We start from the raw sequence: 27,962 nt of genomic DNA, 5'->3' as shown, positions 1-27,962 counted from the left end.
TACGGCAACAAGCAGTGGGAAATACTGGCAGGAGGAGCTGGTGGGTAAACCAACTGCTTTGACGCCATTTTTTCTGCTCAGAATCACATATCCCACCCCAAGCTGTTTTTTTCTACTTGGGAGAAAAGCAGTTTCAGGGATCTTTTGTGAACAAATGACGGGACGGAATAATATTATTTTCCAGACTGAGCATATTTTGCCAAGAACTCGGAGAATATACAAAAAGGTGATGTGGATCAGAATGTACACGCAGAAAACAAGAAAGAAAGAAAGAAAGAAAAAGAGAGAGAGAGAGAGAGAGAGAAAGGAAGGAAGGAAGGAAGGAAGGAAGGAAGGAAGGAAGGAAGGATCAAGCAATGCTAAAAGTCAAAAGAAGAAGCCTTGGAATGATTCTCAGATAATTGATTTAGCAATGTAATATGGCCCAAATGTTTCAGTGTGTCTTTTTCTTCAGGGGCAGGGATGTTGGTGAGACAGTGGGAATAAGACTCAGGGATTCAGAGTCTTAGAAAGGACTACACAATTGGAAGCTCTGCCTAAGGGTCTCCTTTCGTTTGGATGCAACACTTTTGTGCCTGCAAGACACTTGTATACTTAGAATATAAAGTGAACAGAGCATAAGCAGAGTTAATTCAATTGATGGATGCTTTTTTTTAAAAAAAAGGTTTTGTGGATTCTAACTGCTTTAGCAATAATTTTATTACGCACACTACTTAGGAGTTTTCTGCTTCCGCAGTCTGTAAATACTTTAAAATAAATGAACATACAGGGTTTTCCCCACCACCACCCTGCCCTTTTTTGAAGACGGGGACAACATTTGCCCACCTCCAGTGTGCAGGGACCTCACCTGTTCTCCAAGAATCCTCAAAGATTATAGACAGAGGCTCTGAGATTACAGTGGTACGTCGGGTTACATACGCTTCAGGTTACAGACTCCGCTAACCCAGAAATAGTGCTTCAGGTTAAGAACTTTGCTTCAGGATAAGAACAGAAATTGTGCTCCGGAGGCGCGGTGGCAGCAGGAGGCCCCATTAGCTAAAGAGGTGCTTCAGGTTAAGAACAGTTTCAGGTTAAGTACAGACCTCCGGAACGAATTAAGTACTTAACCCGAGGTACCACAGTACATCCGCAAGCTCCTAAAGTACCCTTGGGTGCAGCTCATCGGGCCCTGGAGATTTGAATTTATTTAAAGTAGCTAGATGTTCTCTTGGGACGCAGGTGGCGCTGTGGTCTAAACCACTGAGCCTCATGGGCTTGCCGATCAGAAGGTCGGCGGTTCGAATCCCTGCGACGGGGTGAGCTCCCGTTGCTCTGTCCCTGCTCCTGCCAACCTAGCAGTTCTAAAGCACGTCAAAGTGCAAGTAGATAAATAGGTACTGCTCCGGCGGGAAGGTAAACGGTGTTTCCGTGCACTGCTCTGGTTTTGCCAGAAGTGGCTTAGTCATGCTGGCCACATGACCTGGGAAAACTGTCTGCGGACAAACACTGGCTCCCTTGGGCAGTAAAGCGAGATGAGCACCACAACCCCAGAGTCGGTCTGTGACTGGACTTAACTGTCCGGGGTCCTTTACCTTTAGATGTTCTCTTGCCATCTCTTTTCCAATTTTGGCTGCAGTGATATATATATATATATATATATATATATATATATATATATATAATAATAATAATTTATTTATACCCCGCCCATCTGGCTGAGTTTCCCCAGCCACTCTGGGCGGCTTCCAATCAAGTGTTAAAAACAATACAGCATTAAATATTAAAAACTTCCCTAAATAAGTATTTACTCTGTTATCACCAGGTTGGGCATCACTTTCCTTTCCACTTTGGGCAAAGTAGGCGTTGAGCAGTTCTGCCTTTTCTATTACACCCAATAGCATTTCTCTGTCTTCTCCACACGGGTAACCTACCATTTGATTGTTCCTCCTCTTGCTTCAAACACAGCCAATGAAACCTTTTGTTATTATTTTTAACCTCTCTTGCAAGCCTGAGCTCTTTCTGAGCTTTAGTCTGCCTGACATTCACTCTGCAACTCATATATACTCCTCCTTTTTGATCTCCCCTTTCTTCCATTTCTTATACTTGCCGTTCTTAACTCTCGGCTCATCTGTAAGCTCCTTATGCAGCCATTCCAGTTACTTTGGGTGCCTTCCACGTTTATTTCTCGTTGGAACTGTCTGCATTTGGGCCTTCAACATTTCTGTGTCTTGAGTCATAATTTCGTTTCTGAATGTTCTGCTTATGTACCACTTTTGTGGCTTGGGAATTCCCTCTCTGCCTGGATATAATTAATTTTTATTCTCACCGAAGTTCACATAGCAAAAGTTATGCAGGTGAAACATCTAAGTCTCTGTTGTTTAACTTCTTCAGAGTTTTGAGGGTCACGTGGAATCCAAACTGTAACGTAACCCTCAGTGAAAATGCCCAAAGCTTATTTATGCCAATTTCTCTTAAATATGATTTCTCCTATTTTTAGAGTCTGTGCCATTTAGCAGCCTGGATGGCTTCCAATTTCAGGAACACTGATTTGTGGCAGCTATGAGAAGTGGGAAGGGGGCTTGCTACAGTAAGCCTCTTCTGTTTCTAAATGTCCAAAAAAATTCCAAAGAAAAAGACCTCAGGCATCATAGGAATGAACAAAGCTACACGAAATAAGGTTGGAGAGCATGGAAGAAAACAACTGGAAAGACTTGGAAAGAACTGTAAGACAAAATGTTTCTGAGAGGAACTCGAATTTTAAAGTTTATAGGACCCAAACTCAGGCATCCAAACCAGGCACAGGGCCTTCTTGGTAGTGGCGCCTGCCCTGTGGAACGTCCTCTCATCAGATGCCAAGGCAATAAACAACGATCTTACTTTTAAAAGACATCTGAAGGCAGACCTGTTTAAGGAAGTTTTTAATGTTTAATGCTGTACAGTGGTACCTTGGTTTGCATACGTTTTGGATTACAAACACGTCAAACCCAGAAGTGCGTGTCCTGGTTTGCAACCTTATGAACAAATTTTTTTTTGGAGGCCCCATTGGCAAAAGCGCGCCTTGGGTTACAACCTGTTTTGGTTTACAAACAGACCTCTGGAATGGATTATGGTTGTAAACAAAGGTACCACTGTATTGTGTTTTTAATATTCGGTTGGGAGCTGCCCAGAGTGGCTGGGGAAGCCCAGCCAGATGGGCGGGGTATTAAAATAAATAAATAAATAAATAAATAAACAAACAAACCCTCACTTTTCAACACAGCACCAGTTTTGCCTCCTCACTCCCTGCACAGCTGCACTCCAAAAGGGATGGCTAGCATAGCCATGGTCTGCCCTTAGCCAGCGTTGTGGAGCCACAGCCTGCTTCACATTCTAATTTGCCCAAACAACTAAATCACCTGAGAACACGCCACATGTACATTTTCTCCTTCATCCCACCTTGACATCTGGATAACTGAGTGCTTAACCGCAGTGTCCGTAGCTGATAAAGGCTGCTGCCAAAACTCTCCTGTTGAATGGCAGGGAAAAGCAGCAAGGCTCCTTTCCTCTGATTGAGACGGAGTATGCTGCTTAGCAACGTCGCACGGCATTGTGATGCAGTCACAACAATGGCAAGATATGCCAACTGTTGCTACACAACCAGAAGGCCATTATCTCACGAACAGCTTGAAACACATCCCCCCTGCCTCAACCAGTGGCGTAGCGTGGGTTGTCAGCACCCGGGGCAAGGCAAGTAATTTGCGCCCCCTAACCCATGGATTTGCGCCCCCTAACCCGTGGATTTGCGCCCCCTAACCCATGGATTTACCCTAACCCCAGATGTTGCGCCCGGTGCGGCCCGCCCCCCCTGCACCCCCCACGCTACGCCACTGGCCTCAACAGGTGGGTGGGGTGGATCCTTTCTCTCTTAACACCAGCTCAGGCAAACGCTCAAAATTTATATGCCGCCCTACGTGTATAGGGCTGTATAAAGGTAAAGGTAAAGGGACCCCTGACCATTAGGTCCAGTCGTGGCCGACTCTGGGGTTGCGGCGCTCATCTCGCTTTATTGGCCGAGGGAGCCGGCGTACAGCTTCCGGGTCGTGTTGCCAGCATGACTAAGCCGCTTCTGGCGAACCAGAGCAATGCACGGAAACACTGTTTACCTTCCCCGCCGGAGTGGTACCTATTTATCTACTTGCACTTTGACATGCTTCCGAACTGCTAGATTGGCAGGAGCAGGGACCGAGCACCAGGAGCTCACCCTGTCATTGGGATTTGAACCACCGACCTTCTGATCGGCAAGCCCTGGGTTCTGCCTCCATGTATAGGGCTGTACAGAAATTCAATAAATAATAAAATGGGAATGAGTTGAGAGATGACCTAACCTGGGGAGAAAACAGCAAAGACCTGATGAAAGAGAGCACAGCAGAGGTTATATTTTCTGAGAATCCTCTGGAAAAACAACCTCTCAAAGGACCTGTTGATGGCATTTTACCATTGTACTGTGAGGAGTGTATTAACTTATGGTCTGTGTGTGTGGTTTGGGAGCTGCACGGCCAGGGAAAAAACAATGCTGTCCAGGGTTGTAAAGACTGCGGAGAGAATAATTAGGTGCACTCTTCCCACCTTGGATCAAATCTATGCTGCCAGGTGCCATAAGAAAGCTGCAGAGATAGTGCACACCCCGGAAATGATCTCTTTCAGCTTCTGCCTTCTGGAAGAAGGTACAGGGTTATAAAGACTAGGACTAGCCGCCTGAGAAACAGTTTCTACCCAAATGCAATTCTGGTTTTAAACGCAATATAAGGAGTATTTTAAAATTGGGTTTCAGAATTTTTAGGGGTTTTTGAATGCCTTATGCATATTTTTCAATTTCATTGTTCTGTATGGGACAATAACAATAAAGATATTGTATCGTAAATAATAATAATAAAAAAGAGGAAATCATATCTAGAGGTTCCATGGGGGAAGGCAAGCGGAAGTCTATGGAAAGCAAAAAGCAGGTGTAATAGAACCGCTTGTGACAAAGTGACACAATTCAAGTAGGCGTGGGCCTTCTTTAGAAGCTGAAGGATATTTGCAGGGTATTCCAGACCACAGAGGTTTGTAGGAACACACCCATCTTGGAACTCCTCTCCTCTCTGGCAATACAGACAGGATCAGAGATGGTTGATGTAGAAACATCCGAAAAGGAACTGGAACAAGATTCACCACCTACTGAATGTCTGCCTGCCAATGGTTTGATATGTCTGTGACAATATGCAGACATTTTAAAAGGTCCGCAGGTGTGAATCTTGAAGAAGCATCCCCGTGAAAGGCTTATTTGTGAGTATTGCTTCTTTCAAAATCTATTGTATGTTTACAGGCTTATATAGTCTCCCTTCTACTCTTTTCTCATCTATACAGTCCCAGCTCTTCATTATATACTGCTAGTGACTGATAGATGCTTGTACTATCTCAATGCCTAATTTCCCCTCTCTTCTTCTAAAAGAATCTATGGATATACAGTGTTGTAATATTGCTGAGAAGCTGATGCAGGAGGGCAGATTTTGTTAAACTGCTTATTTCACAGTCTGCGGGTGCCATGCAAAAGCATTGCACCGTTTCCAAGAACCTGTCTTGTTTCCCTGTGAACTGAGAAGGCATCACACTTTGCTTTCTGTACACAAAAGAGAAGCCAAAACTTAAAAGATTATCTCAACTGCTTGCTGGGGTGGCATAGTTCTGACAGATAAGAATTCTATTAATTGCTTTATAGCTTAAAAGCAATGCATTCACTTCGGAATAGGCTGCTTGTTAAAAAAACACCAAACCCCTTGATGAGAAAACCATTTGACAGAAAAATGAGGGAAAATGCCAGAGAAAGTTCCTATATCCTAAACATTCCAAGTGGATGACATAAAACAAAGTCATATTTCTAAGCTCACGGTTTATAAGGAAGAATGGAGAAAAGCAGCATGAAAGCAAAACTTGGATATTACACTTAAACCATTTTTTGTTCCTTACAGAAACTGATAAAGATCCCTTCTGTCATAGAAAAAGGAGATTTCCTTGCACACAAAAATGTACCTTGGCTGACCTCGTGATGGCCCCAATCTCAGAATAAAGGTCCGTGCTGTCTGGGAATTTTTCCACCACTATCGTACAGACGTGATGAAGGAGAGACTGCTTATGCACTGTGTCCTTCACTTCTGGAACTTTCTCGAGGTAGCTCAGTTCAAAGGCTTTGGCCTATGTGAAGGAAAGAAAAGAAATAAAAACAACATGCTACATTCACTTCTACATGCCTCAATTTTTTTTTTTTTAATATACCATGTGTGATGGGAAAGAGAAGACTGCTCTCAGGAGGCCCTTGGTTAAAATGGAACATGTTACTAAACAGCTGCAAAATCAGATTTATACATAGTTTACATGTTAACATTCATCTGAAAGCATCAGTGTTAATGGAGCTAATTCTTTTTTCAAAAAACAACAAATTCAGTGAGGACTCACCCTAAAATAGCCCAAACAGACCACTGAGGACTGAGTACACTCTGATTGAGTATTGTAGTGGCTGGGAGACAAAAAAAACCACAACCAGATGGGTTTGGGAATAGGAAGGAATAGCTAGAGAACCCAAACAGAAACACCCCTTTCTAACTGTGTTGCATTTTACTGTCCCATTTTACTGTTTTCCCTCCAAATATTTTAGATGGCAAATTTGCTATGGTTCCCTTAAAAGATAGATGTCATCCATGCAGCCATGCAGAGGTAAAACCTTTGTGTTATTTTGCTGCAGTTTCTATCACCGTTTGAGAAGAAGAAGAAGGAGGAGGAGGAGGAGGAGGAGGAGGAGGAGGAGGAGGAGGAGAAGAAGAAGAAGAAGAAGAAGAAGAAGAAGAAGAAATAATAATAGGTTCTATTGTGATTTTATATTTTGTGCTTTGTGTTTTGTCAAATACTTAAATGACCCAGGACCACAACACCTCAAGGACCACATCTTCCCATATTAACTGACCTGGACCCTGCGATCATCATCTGAGGCCCTTCTGTGTGCCTCCTCCCAGACTTCCAAGTGCCCCTATTTTCCAGGAACAGTCCTGGATTTACAGAAGCCATTCCAGTTTCTAATGTGAATCTAATTTTGCTTGTCCTTAGGACATCCCTAGTTTTGGAGAAATGTTGTGAGGGTATGGAGTTATCCGACCCCAGAGCCATCTGAAGGCAGCCCTGTATAGGGAAGTTTTTTAATGTTCAATGTTTTGTTATGTTTTTATATATGTTGGAAGCCAGCCAGAGTGACCGGGGCAACCCAGTCAGATGGGTGGGGTCTAAATAGTAAAGTAGTAGTAGTAGTAGTAGTAGTTGTTAATAATAATAATAATAAATTTTATTTATATCCCGCCCTCCCCAGCCGAAGCCGGGCTCAGGGCGGCTAACAACAATCAAATAATCAAACAATAAAATAATCCAACATTCTAAAAATATTTCATTATAAAAATTAATTAAAATCAAGTTGATGGCAACCACTAAGCAAAACTCTGTGCAGGTTGCCAGAGGAGGGAGTCAGGCTGCGCCCTGACCAAAGGCCTGGTGGAACAGCTCTGTCTTGCAGGCCCTGCGGAAAGATGTCAGGTCCCGCAGGGCCCTAGTCTCTTGTGACAGAGCGTTCCACCAGATTGGAGCCGCAGCCGAGAAGGCCCTGGCTCTAGTTGAGGCCAGCCTAACCTCTCTGAGGGCTGGGACCTTCAGGATGTTTTTATTTGCAGACCGTAGGTTTCTTTGTGGGGCATACCAGGAGAGGTGGTCCCGTAGGTACGAGGGTCCTAGGCCGTATAGGGCTTTAAAGGTTAAAACCAGCACCTTAAACCTGATCCTGTACTCCACCGGGAGCCAGTGCAGCTGATATAGTACCGGATGAATGTGGTCTCGCAGCGAAGACCCCATAAGGAGTCTCGCCGCGGCATTCTGCACCTGCTGGAGTTTCTGGGTCAGTCTCAAGGGCAGCCCCACATAGAGCGAGTTACAATAATCCAGTCTGGAGGTGACCGTTGCATGGATCACAGTGGCTAGGTCGGGGCGAGAGAGATAAGGGGCCAACTGCTTAGCTTGGCGGAGATGAAAAAATGCCGCCTTTGTTATAGCTGTAATCTGCGCCTCCATAGAGAGGAAGGTATCGAAGATTACACCCAAACTCTTAACGGACGGTGCTGGCACTAATTGCACCCCCGCAAGAGATGGGAGTTGCCCCCTCAATCCCATATCGTCCCGTCCCAGCCAGAGGACCTCTGTCTTCGAAGGATTTAACTTCAACCGGCTCCCACGTAACCATCCAGCCACAGCTTCCAGACATCTGGTCAGTGTGTCTGGGGCCGAGTCAGGATGGCCATCCATCAACAGATAGAGTTGGGTGCCATCGGCATACTGATGGCAACCCAGCCCAAAACTCCGAACAAGCTGGGCAAGGGGGCACATAAAGATGTTAAAAAGCATCGGGGAGAGAATCGCACCCTGAGGCACTCCACACACCAAGGAGTGGCGCGATGACAATTCCCCCCCAAGCGCCACCCTCTGTCCCCGACCAGAGAGAAACGAGCGCAGCCATTGGAGGACTGTGCCCTGGATCCCCACGTCGGCAAGGCGGTGGTCTAGGAGTTCATGATCGACCATGTCGAAGGCTGCTGACAGGTCTAGAAGAATCAGCAGCCCCGACCCGCCTCGATCCAGCTGCCTGCGGAGATCATCTGTTAGGGCGACCAGAGCCGTCTCGGTCCCATGACCAGCGCGGAAGCCGGACTGGAATGGATCGAGAGCCGATGTTATGGAATAGGAGGTCCCTATTTTCATCAGAGAAATGTTGGAGGATTTGTCCTCCACGAGAGGGTGGCGACACAAGAAGGGGCTTTTTCTGAGGTAGAATGCTCTCCCCAGGGAGGCTTGCCTGGCAGGCCTTTGTTACATATCTTTAGGCGCCATGCAAAAACCATTTCAGTATAACCAGGCCTTTGGCCTTTAACTATCTGTGGACAATTTTAGAAGTGGGTGGGATGTTTTTAATGTATTTCTCTTTCCTCTTTGTTTTAATCTATATGAGATTTATTGTCTTGTGTATGGCTGTCGCTTTGGGGATGCAGGTGGCGCTGTGGGTTAAACCACAGAGCCTAGGACTTGCCGATCAGAAGGTCGGCAGTTCAAATCCCTGCGATGCGGTGAGCTCCCATTGCTCAGTCCCTACTCCTGCCAACCTAGCAGTTCGAAAGCACGTCATCGTACAAGTAGATAAATAGGTACCGCTCTGGCGGGAAGGTAAACGGTGTTTTCGTGCGCTGCTCTGGTTTCGCCAGATGCGGCTTAGTCATGCTGGCCACATGACCCGGAAGCTGTACGCCGGCTCCCTCGGCCAATAAAGTGAGAGGAGCGCCGCAAGCCCAGAGTCGGTCACGACTGGACCTAATGGTCAGGGGTCCCTTTACCTTTACCTTAGGTCGCTTTGGCATGATACAAATTTAATAATAATAAATAAACAAACGGATCGGTTGACTGTGATAAACACCTGACTATTGTTTTCTGTTGCAGGGCCTCACTTCTCTACACCCGTATATGTATTTTTCAAGGTTACAGCATATTTCCATGTGACTAAAAAGCAAAGCCAGTTTAGGCAAAGGGACAGGATTAGTCTGACCAGTGGTGGTGCTACTAAGGTTAGCATTTCTGCCACCTCCAGTGGCACCACAATTCCAGTGCAGATGCTCTCAACCCATGTTTTTCTTTTCTCTTCAGAACAGTTCTATGCAAGGCAGGGAGAAAGAAAGCAAACTGAAGGCTGCCTCCTTCTCAGAGTTCTCCCTCCCTGTGATTTCTTCATATGTCCTCATCTATCCAGTCAGAACCGCTGCAATAACAATTAGGCAATAGTGAAAGGAAAGCTTACATTGGTTCCATTGAGAAAATTTCCAATGGCTAGTAGAGTAGAAAGGATAAATCCCAAAGTTTTGTTGTTTTCAAGCTGGTCCATTCCTTCCTTCAAATCCAAAAGTGGTTCTGCAACCTCCTGACATTAACAGGAAATAAAGAAAATGCAGCATATCGTGTATCAATTCAGTGTTTTTAATTCCCAAGCTATGCTCCATAGAATGTAAAATTGCAAGGCTGTCTCTCCCTCCTCAGCTACTGAATGTTCCCAAAGTTAGTGCCACTTTCAACCCTAACAGTAAACTGGAGTCATTTAAACTCGGACATGCCTGTTAAATTGCTTTTTAATTTGAGCAAGATGCATGATTCTGAAAAACATGAAGGCTGCTATAGGATGTACCCCTGAATGGTTTAGTTCGCCTAAGGCCCCATTTCCCCTTTTGTTCTACACTTCATAAGAATTTGGAATTTTCAAACAGTGCAGCGCTGATCTTCACTCTCGATTTACTAGACTTCCACAAATTTATCCCAGCTGAAATCAGGCACATCAAATTCCTTAACTCGGTCTCATGAGAATGATTCTTCTTTTATTTATTTTTTCCTTCTTGGCATTTGAGAAAGAAGAATAAAGACCTCCAACAATGAATTATAATAACAGTTGCTTTCGATTCATCAAGCATTAACTGAATCTACTGGACAATGCTCTTGCCCCCCCCTGCCCCCCAAATCAAAAGCACAAGGGCTATATTATCCACACACTTCATACCATTAGCTAGATATCAGTGTGAAGGAAAAAGGGGAAATCTACACTGAGTTCAGCCACAACCATAAAGAAGCGAAGCAGAAGCAGGCTTAGGATAGACTTGGCGCCACACATACAAATCTCTGTGTCAGGGCCAGAGATATGGGGATGCCTCTCTCACCAACAAAGACCGGCTCCTTCTGCAAGCAGCTGAGATTCTAGAAACTGGTTTTCCAGAAGACAACACTCCTTTGCTGGATCTCAGTGGGAGACTCAAGTCACAGAAGCCAAGAGTACACATTTAGGCTCCAATTACAGTGGTACCTCGTGTTGCGTAACCTCCACGTTACAGAATCTTCGGGTTATGGTCGCGGCAAACCCAGTAGTGTATTACTTCCAGGTTTCACTGCACGTGCATGCGCAGAAGCACTCAATCACGCCACGTGCGCGCACAGAAGGGTGCATCCGGTTATGAAGTTTTCAGGATATGGCCGGGCCTCTGGAATGGATCCCGTTCGTAACCGGAGGTACCACTGTATAAACAATGTTATTATTCTTTCTTTGGCGTGTTCCCAAAGGGTGGGTGGAATCAAATTGGGTAAGTTGTGAGTTGCAGCGGAGAATGTGTGCTTACCTTTTCCCCTCCTGTTCTTTCTCAGATTAACCCTCCCCTCACTAAACTACATTTTCACACCTGGAGGCGAAAATATAGGGAAACTACAGGATCCAAGTCTCTGCAAACCCCTTTCTCCACTCCCAACTCCCAACCTGCTCAGTCTTCAAAAGGGAGAGGAAAGAATCGCAGATTTCCTTACGTGTAGCTTGAGTTTTACTCTATGTCAATAGACCTTTCTGAGTGATTACTGTCTCAGAAGCAAATTTGTAGTAACTTTCATATAACCAGTCTGCTTCTGATAACTAGGAATTACCTTTTCCACAAGCTCATAATCCATTTTGAATGCCCAGAGCTGAAGTCTAGGAGAAAGTTCAGTGATGGAAGAAAGAGTCAGAAGGAACTGCTCAGCGCTGCCCAGAGGAATATCAGGGTTGGCTAGCTGAGCCTCCTGAATTTTCTGCTTCTCCTCTTCTGTGGGAATCATGGTGAGAATTTTCTAGAAAGACAAGAAAAATGACCAACTACATACACAAGGCTAAAGATCAGAGGCAGCTAATCCAATCTAATCTGTGCTCACTACAGTTGAAATACTTTTTTAATACATTCTGAAGACACAAAGCCCCAAGTGTTGAGAAATATTAAGCATCACATTACCATCTTCATAATTTTCCACCTATGCTTTTCAAAGCAGCTGACAAAATAAATTTAAAAACCATTTTCTACAACTGCTGGCTACCACCAGCACAATCTGGAGGAATTGTTGACTAAGGATCGATCTGCACGAACAGGTGCTCTGTGTGCAGGCCCTGGGGCAGCATGAGGGACGACACCTGTACAAGCTCGGTCGATGGGCTAGCAGAGATCACAGCCATGTGTTTAGGAGGTCAGGAAACAAGGGGGAATGAACACAACACGGGTCCTCTTCCCTGCCTGTTCCAAACATATGATTGGCACTGCTGCAGAATGTGGATATACGTCCAACCCCAAACACCTATAAATAATGATAAGCTCTTAGCTTAAACCTCAGGGCAACCAGTGAGGCAAGGTGAGGCAATCGCCTCAGGCGGCAAGATCCATAGAGGCAGCAGATCTGGCCTCCAATGAATGCATCTCCTGCCGCCATGGCGGCAGCAACAGGTAAAGCACGCTCCTTGGAGGCCGAACGTGCCTCCTTTTTGGCAGCCTTCCCAGGCTGGCAGCCTCTCCAGTGGCCTCTTGGCGAATAGGAGGTCCTGCTGGTTTCCTCTCACCCTTGTTCCCAATGTAGATCTTTATTCCACCCATGTTCCCAATGTTAACAACTCGCCCCTTCCTCCCTGGTCAGGGGAGCCTGTGCCATCTTGTGGTTTGCCTCAGGTGCCAAAATGTCTTGGGCCAGCCCTGCTCGTTGGTTCCCTCCCCCTTCAATACCTCAATTCCTTCCTTGTTTAAGGCATATTCATCAAAGTTCAAAATTGCAGTCTTGATCGTCCTTGGAGGGGGCAGTACCGTCAGGCCAATATTAATAGCGTTGCTCCTCTTTGAATCCAACACAATGATTTCCTGCCTCTTGCCATCTGCAGCGGTTTTCTGAGGGAGGAAAATGGGGAGGGAGCTATTTTATTTATTTGTTTAACAAAGTTTATACACTCGGCAGGCAACCTCTAACTCTTTTAAGGGCATGCATCACCATGACTTTATACTGCATTATCCACACGGACATCAATCTACAATGGTGACAACCTCCAGGGCTGTTGATGGTTCAAAAGACTATGGCATATGTGCATACTGGCAGCACTAGATATTAGGAGCAGCTATAGCGAAGGGAGAGGAATCTTGCTATCTAACTAGTTATTTTTATACTTGGGCCATAATCCCATTTCTAAGCCTCAAAAAGGAACTTGGGTGAGTTAATGGTTGTGGACCCTTAAGAGCACTGCTATAGAAGTTCTAGATCCTCAGTACCCAGGTTGGGCTTGCTCAGAATGTGTCATGCTGAAAAACTGCTAGCTGCTGCTGGCCAGTGTCAGACATCTCTGATTTTCTCTTTTGATGCCCAGCAATAGGTGAAATTCAATAGGTGAAATGTGAATTGCTGTGTCAGGCTTGTAGGCTAGCCTCCTGCAATCTGCTACTCGCCACAATTTCTGGCCGACAACTCCCATCAGCCCCTGCCAGCACAGTAGTCATGGTAACCATGGACTCTGCCATTACTGGTTTCCAAACCTTCAAAAGTATCACTTCTGCTGCAAGTTCCCTTCAGAAGCAACCTTTGCTTGACTTCGTTGCAAGGCTAATGAGAAGTGTATTGACAGCCAATATGGGGGGAGTAACCATTAGAGTCAAACTTTGTGGAAAATCGGGTCCTCCCTTAAAGAGGGCACATGTTGCGGTGAGACCTGACAACCTAACCCTGTGTTGTGGGTGGGTTTGATTGAACAGCCACAACACCCAATTGGTAGGTCCCTTGATGCTGAGTTCAATCAGGCCAATGGGACGCAGGCTAAACGGATCAAGAGACCTATATATACCTATGCACGTGACCCATAGCTTCCTCTTTTGGCGCATGCATTTGGAATACCCACCCACCTCTCCCTACTTTTAGGGCTTTGCACTTGACCTTGCTATGCCGTCGTGTGTCATCTGTCGTTGGGACAGGGGCACGGCAGGAATTTCCCCCACTTGGCTGATTGGCTGTTGCCATTTGGGTTTTGCCTACCACGTAGCAAATCGTCACAACTTGTAAGGTTGCGGATAGGCTCTGGTTCAGGTGATAGCGATGGGAGAATGCTCTCGTCATCCCTAAGTGAAGGGTATTCCGTTAAAGGAATCGAGGAACTCAATGGTTTGGTTAACCCCTGAGAGAGGGTTGTGCCCATGCCTGAGTCCAGGGGGACATTTGGGTGGCGGAGTTAGCCCGTTCCTGGCTTTCTGCTTATCCGGGTGATCACCCTAGGCTGACCTAAGCTGGAACCCTGGGTCAGCGCTACCTGCATGGCAGGGAGCTAGTCAAATCAGAGCCAAGCAACCACTCACTTGCTGTAATCAATAAAGTTGTGGCCTAAATTCTGCCAAAAACCAAACCAAAATTTGAGTCTTGCCTGAATTTATTTAAGGGGGAGGTTTAAAGGTCTGAACACGCAACCACAAGTTAAGACTCAGAAACAGAAATAAGATTTGTTGCAGCTGTATTTCAGAATACGTGCTGCGAGATATGAGCAAACCTCAGTTTCCCTCTTCTGATCTTAACTGGAGTCTGAGTTCTCCATCCCAATTTCCGCATCCATGCCTCTGCCAAGCACCTGCTCAGATTTACTGAACCAAGAAATACACGGCAGTGTCTCATCAGCGCAGACACATAGCTGGGCTCTGTGCATTTTCAGAAGAGCGCTCAGAACAGCTTGCAGCCTTTGCCACTGTGTGTGGAAAACTTTGCATTACAGTTATTAATATTATTAGAGTCACTTTTTATTGGGTTTTATAAACAAGGATCGTAATAACGATACAAATAAATAGACCAAGCCTTCTCACATCATTTGCGTATCACAAAAACAGCACAATTAAGATTGCTGTAATATCTGCAACATTTGATCTATTATTAGTGGTCAATGTTCTTGGTTCATGAATTGGTTTAGACAAAAACAAAGGGGAAACAGGATAAAACAGAGTTAACAGCTAACATTCAACATTGCATAACTAAATGCCTAAACGGGAGCCCTTGTGGTAGTACAGTCGTACCTTGGTTCTCAAACAGAATGCGTCTATTGGCTGCCGCAGCGGCAAGCAGGAGGGCTAAAGGCGGCGATCAGGCAGCTGTGACCCGAGTGGTTGTGTGCTGTGTTCCGGCGGGTGAGCGATTTTCGGCATCCCCCCCCCCCAACAATCAATCGGCCAATCACTGCTTACAATCTCGGGCTCGCGCCAAAAAACCATTCGCGCATCCCCCCTCAGCACTACCCGTGTATAAGATGAGCCTAAATTTTGAACCTCATTTTTGAGTCAAGGAAGCTCGTCTTATACACAGAAAAATACGGTAATTCCTCTACGGTCTTCATGGAGCCTGTATGGCAAATGGCTTCTTCAAAAAAGTGTCTTCCAAGGAGAGGATGAGTGGGTCATCCATGTCACTTATTCCTATTGGTGGGGCAAGAAGTGGACCACCTCAAAAGGAGGAAACCTACCGGAGAATTTCAAATAGTAACCTGGATGTCACAATCTACAGTCAGACTCTCCATACATCCACGCACACCCACACACCCACATACAACCTAAATACTTAGAATTAGTACTCACACCTTAGGTTGGGGGCATATGAAACCTGCTCTGTCAGATGAGTGGCAGGGTCATTTCATATCAAGTGGTCCAATTTTTGATAATTTTTTTAAACCTCATGTTTTCCAATTTTCTTAAAATTTTGTACACTTGTTGAACAATCATAACTAAGTTTAAATCTAAAATTTTAATTTTTATCTCTTTCCGTTTTTGAGTTATGAGGGTTTGAAATTTCAAAAAATTGACAATTTTGGCCTTGCAGGACTACACAAAAACCTTAAAAGCTCAGCCTCGAATTGATATGTTTTAAAACCAATCTCTTCAGAACTTCATGGGTTTTAATATGATATAGCACATGAGGGACTTACTTTAAATTTTAAGGTTAAGTTACATAATTTAATATTTTAAAAAAGCTATTTTAAAAAAATAATATGATTAAAAATTCCACAAAAAATGTATTGATTATTTCCTATTTCTAAGAGCTTCCTCCAAAAGTTCTTCTTGTGATCTCAAAGGGATCACATTAAAAATATATATACTGTACGCACATGTTGGTCTTATTGTGTTCTACTTAGGAGAAATGGGTCTTCTTGGAGTAATATTTAACAGAATAAACAAGACTTCAAACCATAATATCAGTTACTTCGGGTATTTCTTCAAAAAAGTTATTCAATTAAAGCAGGGGTAGGCAACCTAAGGCCTGGGGGCCGGATCCGGCCCAATCGCCTTCTAAATCCGGCCCAAGGATGGTCCGGGAATCAGCGTCTTTTTACATGAGTAGAATGTGTCCTTTTATTTAAAATGCATCTCTGGGTTATTTGTGGGACATAGGAATTCGTTCATTTCCCCCCCCAAAATACAGTCCGGCCCCCCACAAGGTCTGAGGGACAGTGGACCGGCCCCCTGCTGAAAAAGGTTTCTGACCCCTGAATTAAAGGGTATCTGAAAAGCTAGCCAGTCTTGTTTTATGTTTTTGTGTATTCTGCTGGAAGCCACCCAGAGTGGCTGGGGCAGCCCAGTCAGATGGGCGGGGTACAAAAAATAAATAACCTCATCATCGTCGTCATCATCATCCTGCGCTTACTGGTTCTGTTTCATTTCCCCTGATATACCAGTGATGCTTACAATACTGTTGGTTGACTACTGCATGCCCTATAAAAAGGACCCCTGACCATTAGGTCCAGTCGTGAATGACTCTGGGGTTGTGGCTCTCATCTCGCTTTATTGGCCGAGGGAGCCGGCATACAGCTTCCGGGTCATGTGGCCAGCATGACTAAGCTGCTTCTGGCGAACCAGAGCAGCGCACGGAAACGCCGTTTACCTTCCTGCCAGAGTGGTACCTATTTATCTACTTGCACTTTGACGTGCTTTCGAACTGCTAGGTGGGCAGGAGCTGGGACCAAGCAACGGGAGCTCACCCTGTCATGGGGATTTGAACCGCTGACCTTCTGACTGGCAAGTCCTAGGCTCTGTTGTTTAACCTACAGCGCCACCCACGTCCCTTTGCATGCCCAATCGTAGCCCAAATTTGCAATGAATTCTGATCCATCAGATATAGTTGAAGTTCCTGCTTAAGCTGTCTAGTCAGTTAGTTTACTATACTGGCCACAGATGAAAGCATTTAAACACACTCCATACAGAATATAAGAATAACGCCTGTGTTATCTCCTTATCTATAATCTACTCACCCAAAGGAAGCAACTATGACAGACGTTTATATCCTCATTGCAGAGGGATCAAGTAACGTTTCCCATCCCATTACCTATTACATTTCTTTTTAGTCAGACGTGGAACATTTCTCATGCCCCCCTGGCTCTGCATTTCATAGCATCATAGAACTGTTGAATTCGAATGGGCTCCAAGGGTGATCATTCCTCCATGCAATGAAGGAATCTCAACTAAAGCAACATTCTCTTTCGCTATCTAGTCAGGCTCCAACAAGCTTTGCTTATTTTTTCCTGCCATGAAATGGTAAATTTTGTGTGTGCCATGAACGGGGTAAAGTTAAGCCTGGGCTTAACCCACCCACGTTAAGGTAAGTGGGATTAATTGTGCTTTCCTGTGCCTGGATCATGACCACCCTTGATCCAGAATGATGCTTTAATCAAAGATAATGGCAACCTAAGCAGTTACAACCTAAGCAGTTAAAGTTTTGGCCCATGGATATGAAAATCAGTAGTTTGACCAATTCTCTCCTCCCCAGTCAGATAAACTTTAGGGGCAGGAGGAAAGGGCAGCCCCCCTCCCCTTTATAATCTCGGTAGCTATTGACTGGAAGAGATCTGGCTTCAGTAAATATATACTCAACTCAATATACTCAACTCAATAGAGACCTCTTTAGCCATGTGCTAAGATGTTTGGGATGTCTGTTGTTGTTTAGACTGGAGGTAGCTCTATGACAGGGTTTACTAACAGGGTGTGTGAGTGACTGGAGCGCATCAGATGGAAATCTGTCAAGTGGAATGAAATGCTTCAATGGTAGGCCCAGTTCACCTGCCACACTGTGGATGTTCACATTAAATCATAGTTTGCTTTAACTATGGTTTAATGTGACATGTGGACCAGGCTGTAATATAAATAGATTGCACATACAAATGGGGAATGGAAAACAGAAGGTTTTACAAACGAAAACACATCTGACTTGTTTCCTGCACTAGAGTTATTCATACACTATACAGAATTATGTAGAATTTAATAAATAAGAATAATTTTATCATTTATACCCCACTCATCTACTTCTACTACTTATTTAAACCAAAGTAAAAATATGTGGTGGATTTGCAAGCATCTCACAGCTTAAATAATAAACTATGAAGAATAAACAATAAACAACAATTCTCAAATAACACGCATTAAAATTAGTCATCTGCACAATGAGGCCTCAAAAACTAGAATTCAGATTCAGGCTCTCCTCTGCCCAAATCCAGAAGCACCTTTCATCTGTCTGCCCAAAAGGCCTTAAATCAGGCTTAGGCAAACTTGGCCCTCCAGATGTTGTGGGACTACAACTCCCATGATCCCTAGCTAACAGGACCAGTGGTCAGGGATGATGGGAATTGTAGTCCCAAAACATATGGCAGGCCGAGTTTGCCTATGCCTGCCTTAAATGATAAAAGACAAAGAAAATAGTAAAGAAAACTGAGGCTTCCTTTCTTCCAGTTTAAATCAACTAGAAAATTACAGTTAACTACTTGTACAGATGTTGCACAGAATATTCGACTTCATTTAAGGAATCAAACCTATTTTGGAGCATTTCTTAACAGCTAACATGGTCCGCAAGTTGTAAAGCAAAACGGTCTTAACTATATTGGGAAATTTTGCAATAATTCTTGGAATTATTTTATCATGAAGAGCTGGCAGATTTGGTTTAGACACATAAAATATGATCAAAATCAATGCAAATCAAGAGAAATACCTTGGTGACAGGAAGCTCCTTGGATTTAGATTCAAAGAGGTGCTCTAGTTTGGAAGTGTCCACCTTAATAGGCTCCAGTTTTGACCACAGGAATCCTTTGCAGCGCTTGTTGTTCTTACACTGCCACTCAAATGGCCTCACCTCATTCCAAAATAGACGGATTGTTTTTTTCTTTTTTATAAAGGCTGGCTGACCTCTGGGAAGCGGGGGCGATCCTAAACCCTGAGGAATGCCGAAGAGGGACGGGGGTGCCAATAAATTACCAGAGGGTGGGGGTGGAGGAGGACACCCATAAAACAAGGGAGGGGGTGGAGGAGGCAAACCTAAAAAGGAAGGCGGAGGTGGAGGAGGGGGAGCTAAGGAGTCACCAGAGCCCATTTCCACGTCCAAGATGTCCACATCATCCTCATCCCTTAAATCTGTAAAATCCATATCTTTGATTTTCAGTTCTCTGGGATTCGCCATGAGCTGGTCCCAGATATAGTCCGATTCCTTCTTGGGCTGCACTGGTGTTTTTTCAGAGACCTTTTCACTAAAATCACTCTCAGGAAAGTTGGAGGTCTTGGCCAGTTCCCCATTGTTGAATCTTTCTGCAAAGGCCTTGACGCTGCCCTGGTTGTCCAAATCCCCAATCTCCATTCTTTTGACACTTTCATCTTTGGCCTGTTTGGTAGCCTTCAGAACTGAGATCCTGCTGGCCAGGCTAGTGATAGAGTCTTCACTTGCCTCCACCATCTCCTTTTCCTCCTCCTTCTCCTCCAGCTCTTTATCTTCTTCATCCTTGGGCTTCTTGTTATGGGCATACAACATGTCCAACATGAACCTCTTGTTATTGAGAATGTTGCTGCACTGGTCATTCACACCAACATCTTGAATGGTCTGTAACCATGGACCTGAAACCACACATTGAACGGAACTGGGTCAGGAGGTTGTTCAAATAACAGTAACAATAATTTTATTATTTATACCTCACCCATCTAGCTGGGTTTCCCCAGCCACTCTGGATGGCATTAAAATTTTCCCGATACAGGGTTGCTGTCTTTTAAAAGTCAAGACAGTTGTTTATTTCCTTGACATCTAATGGGAGTGCGTTCCACAGGGTGGGCACCACTACCGAGAAGGCCCTCTTGCCTGTTCATAAATACATGCACAACAACATATGAAACGTGGAATGAATGGGGCTGTCTGGGAGAGTTAGAAATAAAACAGCATATTCCTAGGTCCTACATAATCTGGGTTTTGGGAAATCTTTCAGGTGAAAGCTTAGTTAAGGAACGAAAAACTATGTATTTGATATTGCTTTTTTGCTTTCATTAACAAAACTAAACAAAACATAAATAATTTCAGTAGCTTTGAATCTTTTGATGTCCCCCCATATTTTTAATGGCCAACATGTTGTTCTAAACATACTGCCATGGTAACTGTTCTGTGCATAGGTAAAAGGTAAAGGTAAAGAACTCCTGGATGGTTAAGGCCAGTCAAAAGCAACTATGGGGTTGCGGCGCTCATCTCGCTTTCAGGCTAAGGGAGCTGGCGTTTGTCCACAGACAGCTTTCCGGGTCATATGGCCAGCATGACTAAACCACTTCTGGCACAACGGAACACCGTGACGGAAGCCAGAGCGCATGAAAACACCGTTTACCTTCTCGCCACAGCGGTACCTATTTATCTACTTGCACTGGCGTGCTTTCAAACTGCTAGGTTGCCAGGAGCTGGGACAGAGCAATGGGAACTCACCCTGTTGGGGGGATTTGAACCTCCGATCTTCTGATTGGCAAGCTCAAGAGGCTCAGTGGTTTAGACCACAGCACCACCCATGTCCACCCATGTTGTTCTAAACATACTGCCATGGTAACTGTTCTGTGCATAGTAAGCATCATCACCTGAATGATAACTGAAAACCGATTGGTATATTACACTCAACGATTCTGGACATTAGTGAAGTTATTGAAAAAGCAAGGAAGCACATTTGAAGCCTGGTTTTCTCAACTGGATTGATAATTTCAGGCCAGAGTCCTAGGGAGGACAGGTAAGATGGTGCAAAGAGGAGCACTGTTGATTGAGGCAAAGGCAAGTCAAGTAGATGGTGTGCTCAGTTTTATTGTTGTGCCCAGTTACTGTTTTTGGGCTTTCAATAAGTTCATATACATGAACAAAAAACACTGTATTACTGAACAGTTCCAGAGCTACCAGCACAGGGAAATTCTGAACTTTGACAGCAAGGGAGCTATTGAATTTCTGAGCCTGCCTGGCCAAACTCTGGGAAGCTTCCTGACTTACAATAAGCCAAATTTTATGCAGACTCCCTTTATAATCTCTTTGCCTAAGTCCTAGACTCTAGGTCAATGCATTTTAGCTAATGCGATTTCACTAGATGCCAGTGCAATGAGGTTTTGCTGCATGATGCCAATGCAATACAGCCAGTTAGATTAAGCTATATGAAAGTAAGGGCAACACTTTGTGCCCTCAATCTGGAAATTTCTGGGTAAAAATAGATTGGGGGGATGGCTCTCAGCAGCAACAAGGGAAGCAGGCTAACTGTTATCAAAGTCATGAGTAGGTACTAACAGGTAGTATAAAAAGCGGAGGCAAGTCTCGGGGAGAGCTTTCACGAAACATTTTATCTTCCTCAAAGGCACACATCTTCAGCTTGAGAATTTCTAGCTCAGCTGTGCTCAAAACACCCATTTGTGTTCATGAAACCCCAAAAAATCCCCATGATGGGCAATTAGCTCCTTTTCCTTTATATTTGGTTTACTGAAATGTCAAACTGAGGAAGCACAGAGGAAACTGAATGTGTTCCCAGCCAGCATCTGGTAAAAAGAAAAAGTCTCAGGAATGAAAGCCTCAAAACAACTCAGAAGGGAAGCCTCTTATCAAGTACAATGGTGCCTCGGTTTATGAACTTAATCCATTCTGGAATTCCGTTCTTAAACCAAAACTGTTCTTAAACTGAGGCGCGCTTTCCCTAATGAGGCCTCCTGCCACCGGTGCCCTTCCACCGTTCGGATTCTGTTCTTAGACTGAGGTAAAGTTCGCAAACAGGGACACTGCTTCCGGTTTTGCGGAGTTCGTAAACTGAATACAGTGGTACCTCTGGATGCGAATGGGATCCGTTCCGGAGCCCCGTTCACATCCTGAAGAGAACGCAACCCGCATCTGTGCGTGCCACGATTCGCTGCTTCTGCGCATGTGCGTGACATCATTTTGAGCGTCTGCGCATGCACGAGTGGCAAAACCCGGAAGTAACGCGTTCTGTTACTTCTGGGTAGCCGTGGAGCGCAACCTGAAAACACTCCACCTGAAGCAACTTTCACCTGAGGTATGACTGTAGTTCGCAAACAGGGCTGATCTTAAACCAAGGTACCACTGTATTTGTTCTTACAACAATAGTGATGCAAACATCTTGCTCCCCTTTGCGGCTCTCCCCAACACACGGAGAGGAAGCCCCTAGTTTTCAGCCTGCTAACAATCTGGTGCAGGGTGAGGGCATTTCAATTCATTTACAACTCAAGGTTAATTTTGTACCCATCTCCCCTTTCATCTTTTTATCAAAATGAATAAAACGCCTTTCTAGAACCTCTCGTCTTGCGCTCTTATAAATGTCTTCTTTAGTATTCTCAGTAACATCTGCTAAAAATGACAAAATCATGCCAATCTATTTTAATCCTTTTCCAGAACTGAAGTGAGCAAAGGACAATATGGGAAATAAGAGTCAGAAAATTCTCTTGCAAAACCAAGGCGCCATCTCATTTTCCTTATTGCAGGGTTGGGAAACCTTGGGCTCCTGGGCCAGATCTGGGGGACCATGCACCTCCTCCCATTGCCTGGCCTTGATTTTAGACAGGTCAGACCCATGAAAAACAGCACAAATGCGGAAGCCTGCACGAGATGAAGATGTGGAGCATCTCTCTACTAACTATTTCACTCCCTCTCATACATTCATATCCTTACAAAAGTACAGAAAAATGAAACTTTAAGAAGAATATAACATCCTTTGGGTATGTGTCAAGAAAGAAACAGTCCTTTAAAAAGGGTAGTAACTTAAGCATAGTCCAGGACTTTCGTAGAGTGGGTTTGGACACTAGAGTCCAAAATGTGATTTTCATTTTCATGCATAGCTTCTAGAGAGTGAAATATTTTCTTTCCCAGATTGGGCTCTTGGGCTGCATATGCTGCATGCTGAAAACATTAAAAGAGAAGTGCCTGCCAAGGTTACACACATTCTACATTGAGAAAAGTGGAAATCTGCACCTAATTACTGCAGCCCCATAAAAGTGAATGTGAATATCCGATTATCTGATAAAAAGAAGGATAGCAGAGAAAACAAGGAGAGGCACTATTGATAAGCACTCTTGCCTATCCCCTTAGAAAGGTTAATGAGAAGCAAAGCCATCTGTGATTGTGATTTCACTCTGAACCTGCTAAGAGTGACCACTAGGGATGGAAGAGGCATCGTGTGGACAAAAGCCCTCCAAACATAGCAATAAGTTGTCAAACAGTTCTTGCAGAGTTGTCATTTTAAGGAAAAGGGGGAGTTTGATGCACAAGATGTTCTGTATTAAGTTAATAACATGGAATCAGGAGAGATATATGATAGCAAGGAAGGCAGCAAATGAATAGGGAACAATGATGAACCCTACCCCAGTGCCATATGCAAAAGCGCACCAGTCTCTGAGCCTTTCAGTCAGAAGCCACATGCAATTATAAGCCAGGTGTCTGGGATTTAAAGTGGGGAACAGTGAACTGTCATGCTAGGATCTGAAGTAATACGTGAACGGATAATTCAGAAAGACCTACGCATCTGAAAATGGCAAAACGTCTTTGGCAGACAAGTGCCCCAAACATGCAGCATCACATTTCAGCAAGGGGGAAATAGCAGGGAAGGTTTTCCACAAGTCGAGACCCTCTCCTAAAGGCAAACTTAAAAGGAGTCTTGAAATGTGAATCATGGCTGTTTTCGTAATGAGATTCTAACTAGTAAGGAAACTTCAAGAATACTATCCCCATGGAATAATGCCTTTTAATTAAAGTTCTGCTTCTTCTGTGAGTCTGCGCAGAAAACCTCTACTGAACCCTGTGCCCAAAATGTCTAGGAACTGAGGCTTTCAATAGAGGACACACCAGTAAACAAAAACAGATCAATACTTCTCTTACAACAAATGTTAAAATGAAGCTGCTGTTTTAAAATTACAAAAAAGGTCAACTGTTATAGAGAAAATATTTCACTTTACCAGTTTCATTGTCACTGGCCAACTTTTCCTCCCTTTCCTCCCTCTCTAAAGTGCTGCTTGCTGAGGATATGCTGGATGCAGAACAATTGTCTTTTTCATTCACTTCTTCATTCTGCCTCTCTTTTTCACTTAGTATTGCACCTTCTTCTGCCTCTGGCTCTGGACCTTGCGCCACTCCGCTTCCTGGCTCCACCTCTGCAACCTCTACTTCTCGGGGTGTTTCTGCCCCCTGCTCCAAGTCTGCCTCGTCTTCCTGCTCTGTTTTTGTTTCTGCCTCTGGCTCAGGTTCTGGTTCGCATTCAGGTTCACTGGCACTCACTGGTGAAAAGAATAATGGAGAAAGATTCGCTTAAAAACAGTGTTTCGTGCTTCGCACAGTCAAGTGAGTTCCATCAGCCTTCATTTCTCCAAGTGAGTGAAAAGAGAAAGGGGTCTTGGTATCGGAGGCTGCTTTTAAGAAATGGTTGAGCGTGGCATTCGCAGGGCGGAGCTCATGTAATAGCCCTTGAAGGAGGGCCTTGCTCATGAGACACACCGGAAATCTGTCATTTCCTGCTTGAATAAAGTTTGGTCAAACTTTAAGGCATTTATAAGTATGTGTGTGTATGTGAAATTTCAACAATACAAGTACAAATACTTAATAATCCCATCTACACTGGGTGCTAAAAGGTTACGAAATGACTCCAAACAAATTATTATTTCCCTCTTTAAAAGCAGGGAGCAACAGGAAAAAGGGACAAGATCATTTTTGGTTGCTGTATGCTCTGTTGTTGAAAACATGTTTAGGTAAAGGTAAAGGGACCCCTGACCATTAGGTCCAGTTGTGGCCGACTCTGGGGTTGCGGCACTCATCTCGCTTTATTGGCCGAGGGAGGCGACGTACAGCTTCCAGGTCATGTGGCCAGCAGGACTAAGCTGCTTCTGGCGAACCAGAGCAGCGCACGGAAACGCCGTTTACCTTCCCGCTGGAGCGGTACCTATTTATCTACTTGCACTTTGACGTGCTTTCGAACTGCTAGGTTGGCAGGAGCTGGGACCGAGCAATGGGAGCTCACCCCATGGAGGGGATTCGAACCGCTGACCTTCTGATTGGCAAGCCCTAGGCTCTGTGGTTTAACCCACAGCGCCACCTGCATCCCTAAAACATGTTTAGAGTGACTGATTTTTCATCTGTTTACACACAGAAAGGTACACATGTGTTAGTTTTATTAGAGCAGCACAACTCTGAAAGGGCAGTGTCATGCACTGTTGACAGCAAGCATATGTTCCCTCATGGCAATTTATTTCGGAATAGCTACATAAAGCACTGGCTTGGCATCTGGCACAAATCTAGCTTCTCGCTGTTTGGCAAGTGGCATAAATTTGTCTCTTAACTGGCGTCTGACACATATTGTTGATGATGCAGTTGATTTCCTCCACCTCATTTGATCACTGACAGAGTGAAATTTAGTCATCATTTTCAGCTAAACCAGCAGATTTTCACATGCAAGATTTCTATATTGCAATGGAAAGAAACTAGAAGGCACCCACAGGTATTCAGTCAAGCAGCTCACAGTTCTCAAAGACAGAATGGCCATGCAGAAGTGACAGAAATGTGAATATGTGTGTTAATTTTGTGTAGTTGTGAAATCACCTCTTGGCTAAACTATGATACAGTTCTAGATTTTTCCTTCTGACCAGCCTGGCAGTTCTACTTTTGCAGTGTATGCAGTTTCAGAACGGAGACTGCAGTGATCTTTTCTTTTCTGATGAGAATTCAGATGACTCAGAAAGGAAGAGAAAAGGAAAGGGAGTCCAACCTAAGCAGTGTAACTTTATAGTGGAATAACGGGGACCATCTGAAAAAAACACCACTAAAAAAATGAGGTACTACAAAATTAGTTTAAGCCATTAGAAGGCATTTGGAACACACAAAGTATTAGGAAATTCTCCTGCACAAATCCCACTGAGATGAACTAGAAGTGAGCAAGAGCACTGTTTTGAGGTTACTTACTCAGGAGTACATTCTGATTAATTATGTCCTGAATCTCTAAAGCATGGGTAGGCAAACTAAGGCCCGGGGGCCAGATCCGGCCCAATCGCCTTCTAAATCCGGCCTGTGGATGGTCCGGGAATCAGCTTTTTTTTACATGAGTAGAATGTGTCCTTTTATTTAAAATGCATCTCTGGGTTATTTGTGGGGCATAGGAATTTTTTACAAAATATAGTCCGGCCCCCCACAAGGTCTGAGGGACAGTGGACCAGCCCCCTGCTGAAAAAGTTTGCTGACCCCTGCTCTAAAGGGAGGTCAGAACATGAATTTCTAATGCCATGCAACAAAGTCTATTTTCAGATTTTTCAGCAACAACTCATGAGAGGTGGATGACTATTAGGAAAAAAGATTTTGAGATTTGACATATCTTCTTAATTTTCTACCTCTCAAATGAACTGACTCATAGATATAGATATAGATATGAGCTAGTATATCAGCAAAATTCAAGTTCACCATGTAACGACAATGTAAATAACAATGCCAATTTGAAATACAGCTGAAGCTTTTGGGATGACCCATGAACAGAGAACTTGAAGCTTTTCTGATTCTAGCAAGAGACAAAGAAGGTAGTTCTACAGATCACGAGAGCTACATCAGTGATGGGGAACATGTTGCTCTTCAGATGTTGTTGGATTCTAACTCCATTCATCCCTGACCACTGACCATGCGAGCTGGACTGATGGGAGCGAGAGGTCAGTAACATCTGAACAGTCCCATGTTCCCCATTCCAACTGCACACTTCTGATTGCTAGTATTGGTGGCAAATTCTTATTTGGAGGAATTCAAATTAAAAAGCCCTTTACTGAATAGAGCTTAGAATATGAATTCCCCAAATGAGAATTTGCCAACATTACTAGTATTTCAGGCTGACTCTAACTGAATCAGACCAGAGTTGGGTCTGACTCAAAATAGTGAGAGGTTTTATAAACTTGGGGCATTTCTTGACAGGGACAATGGAATTCAAGTTCTCTCTGCCCCCTAGAATCAAATCAGGAGGCAGAAAAATCTAGACTTCTGTCCTCTGGTGCATTTCAGTGCCTCCACCACATGCAACAGTCCCAAAACTTGCCAAGTCCTCCCTACTAGGAGTTTCATAGTCTATGAATAGAGCCAAACTCTACCACGGATTACCAGATGCTGGAGACAAACAATAATGGAAAACTATCCCCCTCATAACCTGCTTGTGAACTTCCAAAGGCAGCTGAAAGTTGGGTTACTACATAATCTTTTGTCTGACCCACCCTTCACCTACAATTCCCATCAGCCCCAGAAATCACAATTGGTGCCGCCTAACCTGACCAAGTATGGGAAGGCTGGTCAGACCCATTTAGGAGTTTCCCCATGAAAAAAACGGCTAACATGTCACACAGCAGCTGTATCCAATAGGTCTGTCTATCCATTCATTCATTCATCCATCCAACTATATGGCTTAACTGTAGCAAAAATTCTAAGCAGTCTACAGTTTTCACATCTAGATTAGTCAGTCATACATTCTAGGAACTTCTGTCTCACATAGTTTATTTCCTTTATTTACCAAGGGTTCAGTCTACAGTTTAGACTATTCACTAACCTACTGCATTTTTGTAGTAAGTCTGGAATTGTACACCCACTTACAAGGGATTAAGCCCCAATTAACTTAATAGGACTTACATTTCAGGAGACATATATAGGATTCCACTACTAATGAAGCATCTGCAGTTTTGATTTTGCATTCAATCATTTCCCATAAATAATGTAGGTGGCCTCTTTTAGTATGAAAAAGGGGAAACAAACGGAATTGCTTTGTGCATGTCAAATATACATGTGTGTATAACAACCGAAGA

General features: G+C 44.1%; 1 protein-coding gene across 21 annotated transcripts in view; it reads right to left on the bottom strand.

Moving 5' to 3' along the window:
* The window catches only part of FHOD3 (formin homology 2 domain containing 3), a 319,993-nt gene that overhangs the window by 26,130 nt on the left and 265,901 nt on the right, over positions 1-27,962 (bottom strand). For 10 of the 21 annotated variants that reach the window (XM_083582385.1, XM_083582396.1, XM_083582404.1 and 7 more), the window contains 6 exons: positions 24,108-24,425; positions 18,874-19,766; positions 12,618-12,776; positions 11,521-11,703; positions 9,869-9,988; positions 6,028-6,189 (listed from right to left, as the gene is read on the bottom strand). In XM_083582385.1, the coding sequence (XP_083438511.1) occupies positions 6,028-6,189; positions 9,869-9,988; positions 11,521-11,703; positions 12,618-12,776; positions 18,874-19,766; positions 24,108-24,425 (1,835 nt within the window). The remainder of the gene's footprint in view (positions 1-6,027; positions 6,190-9,868; positions 9,989-11,520; positions 11,704-12,617; positions 12,777-18,873; positions 19,767-24,107; positions 24,426-27,962) is intronic. The other 11 variants (XM_083582395.1, XM_083582398.1, XM_083582397.1 and 8 more) reach the window with 2 other exon arrangements.

This window comes from Podarcis filfolensis, assembly GCF_964270895.1.
Source record: "Podarcis filfolensis genome assembly, chromosome: 13".
Lineage (NCBI taxonomy): Eukaryota > Metazoa > Chordata > Lepidosauria > Squamata > Lacertidae > Podarcis > Podarcis filfolensis.
This window is presented reverse-complemented; position numbering and strand designations above follow the sequence as displayed.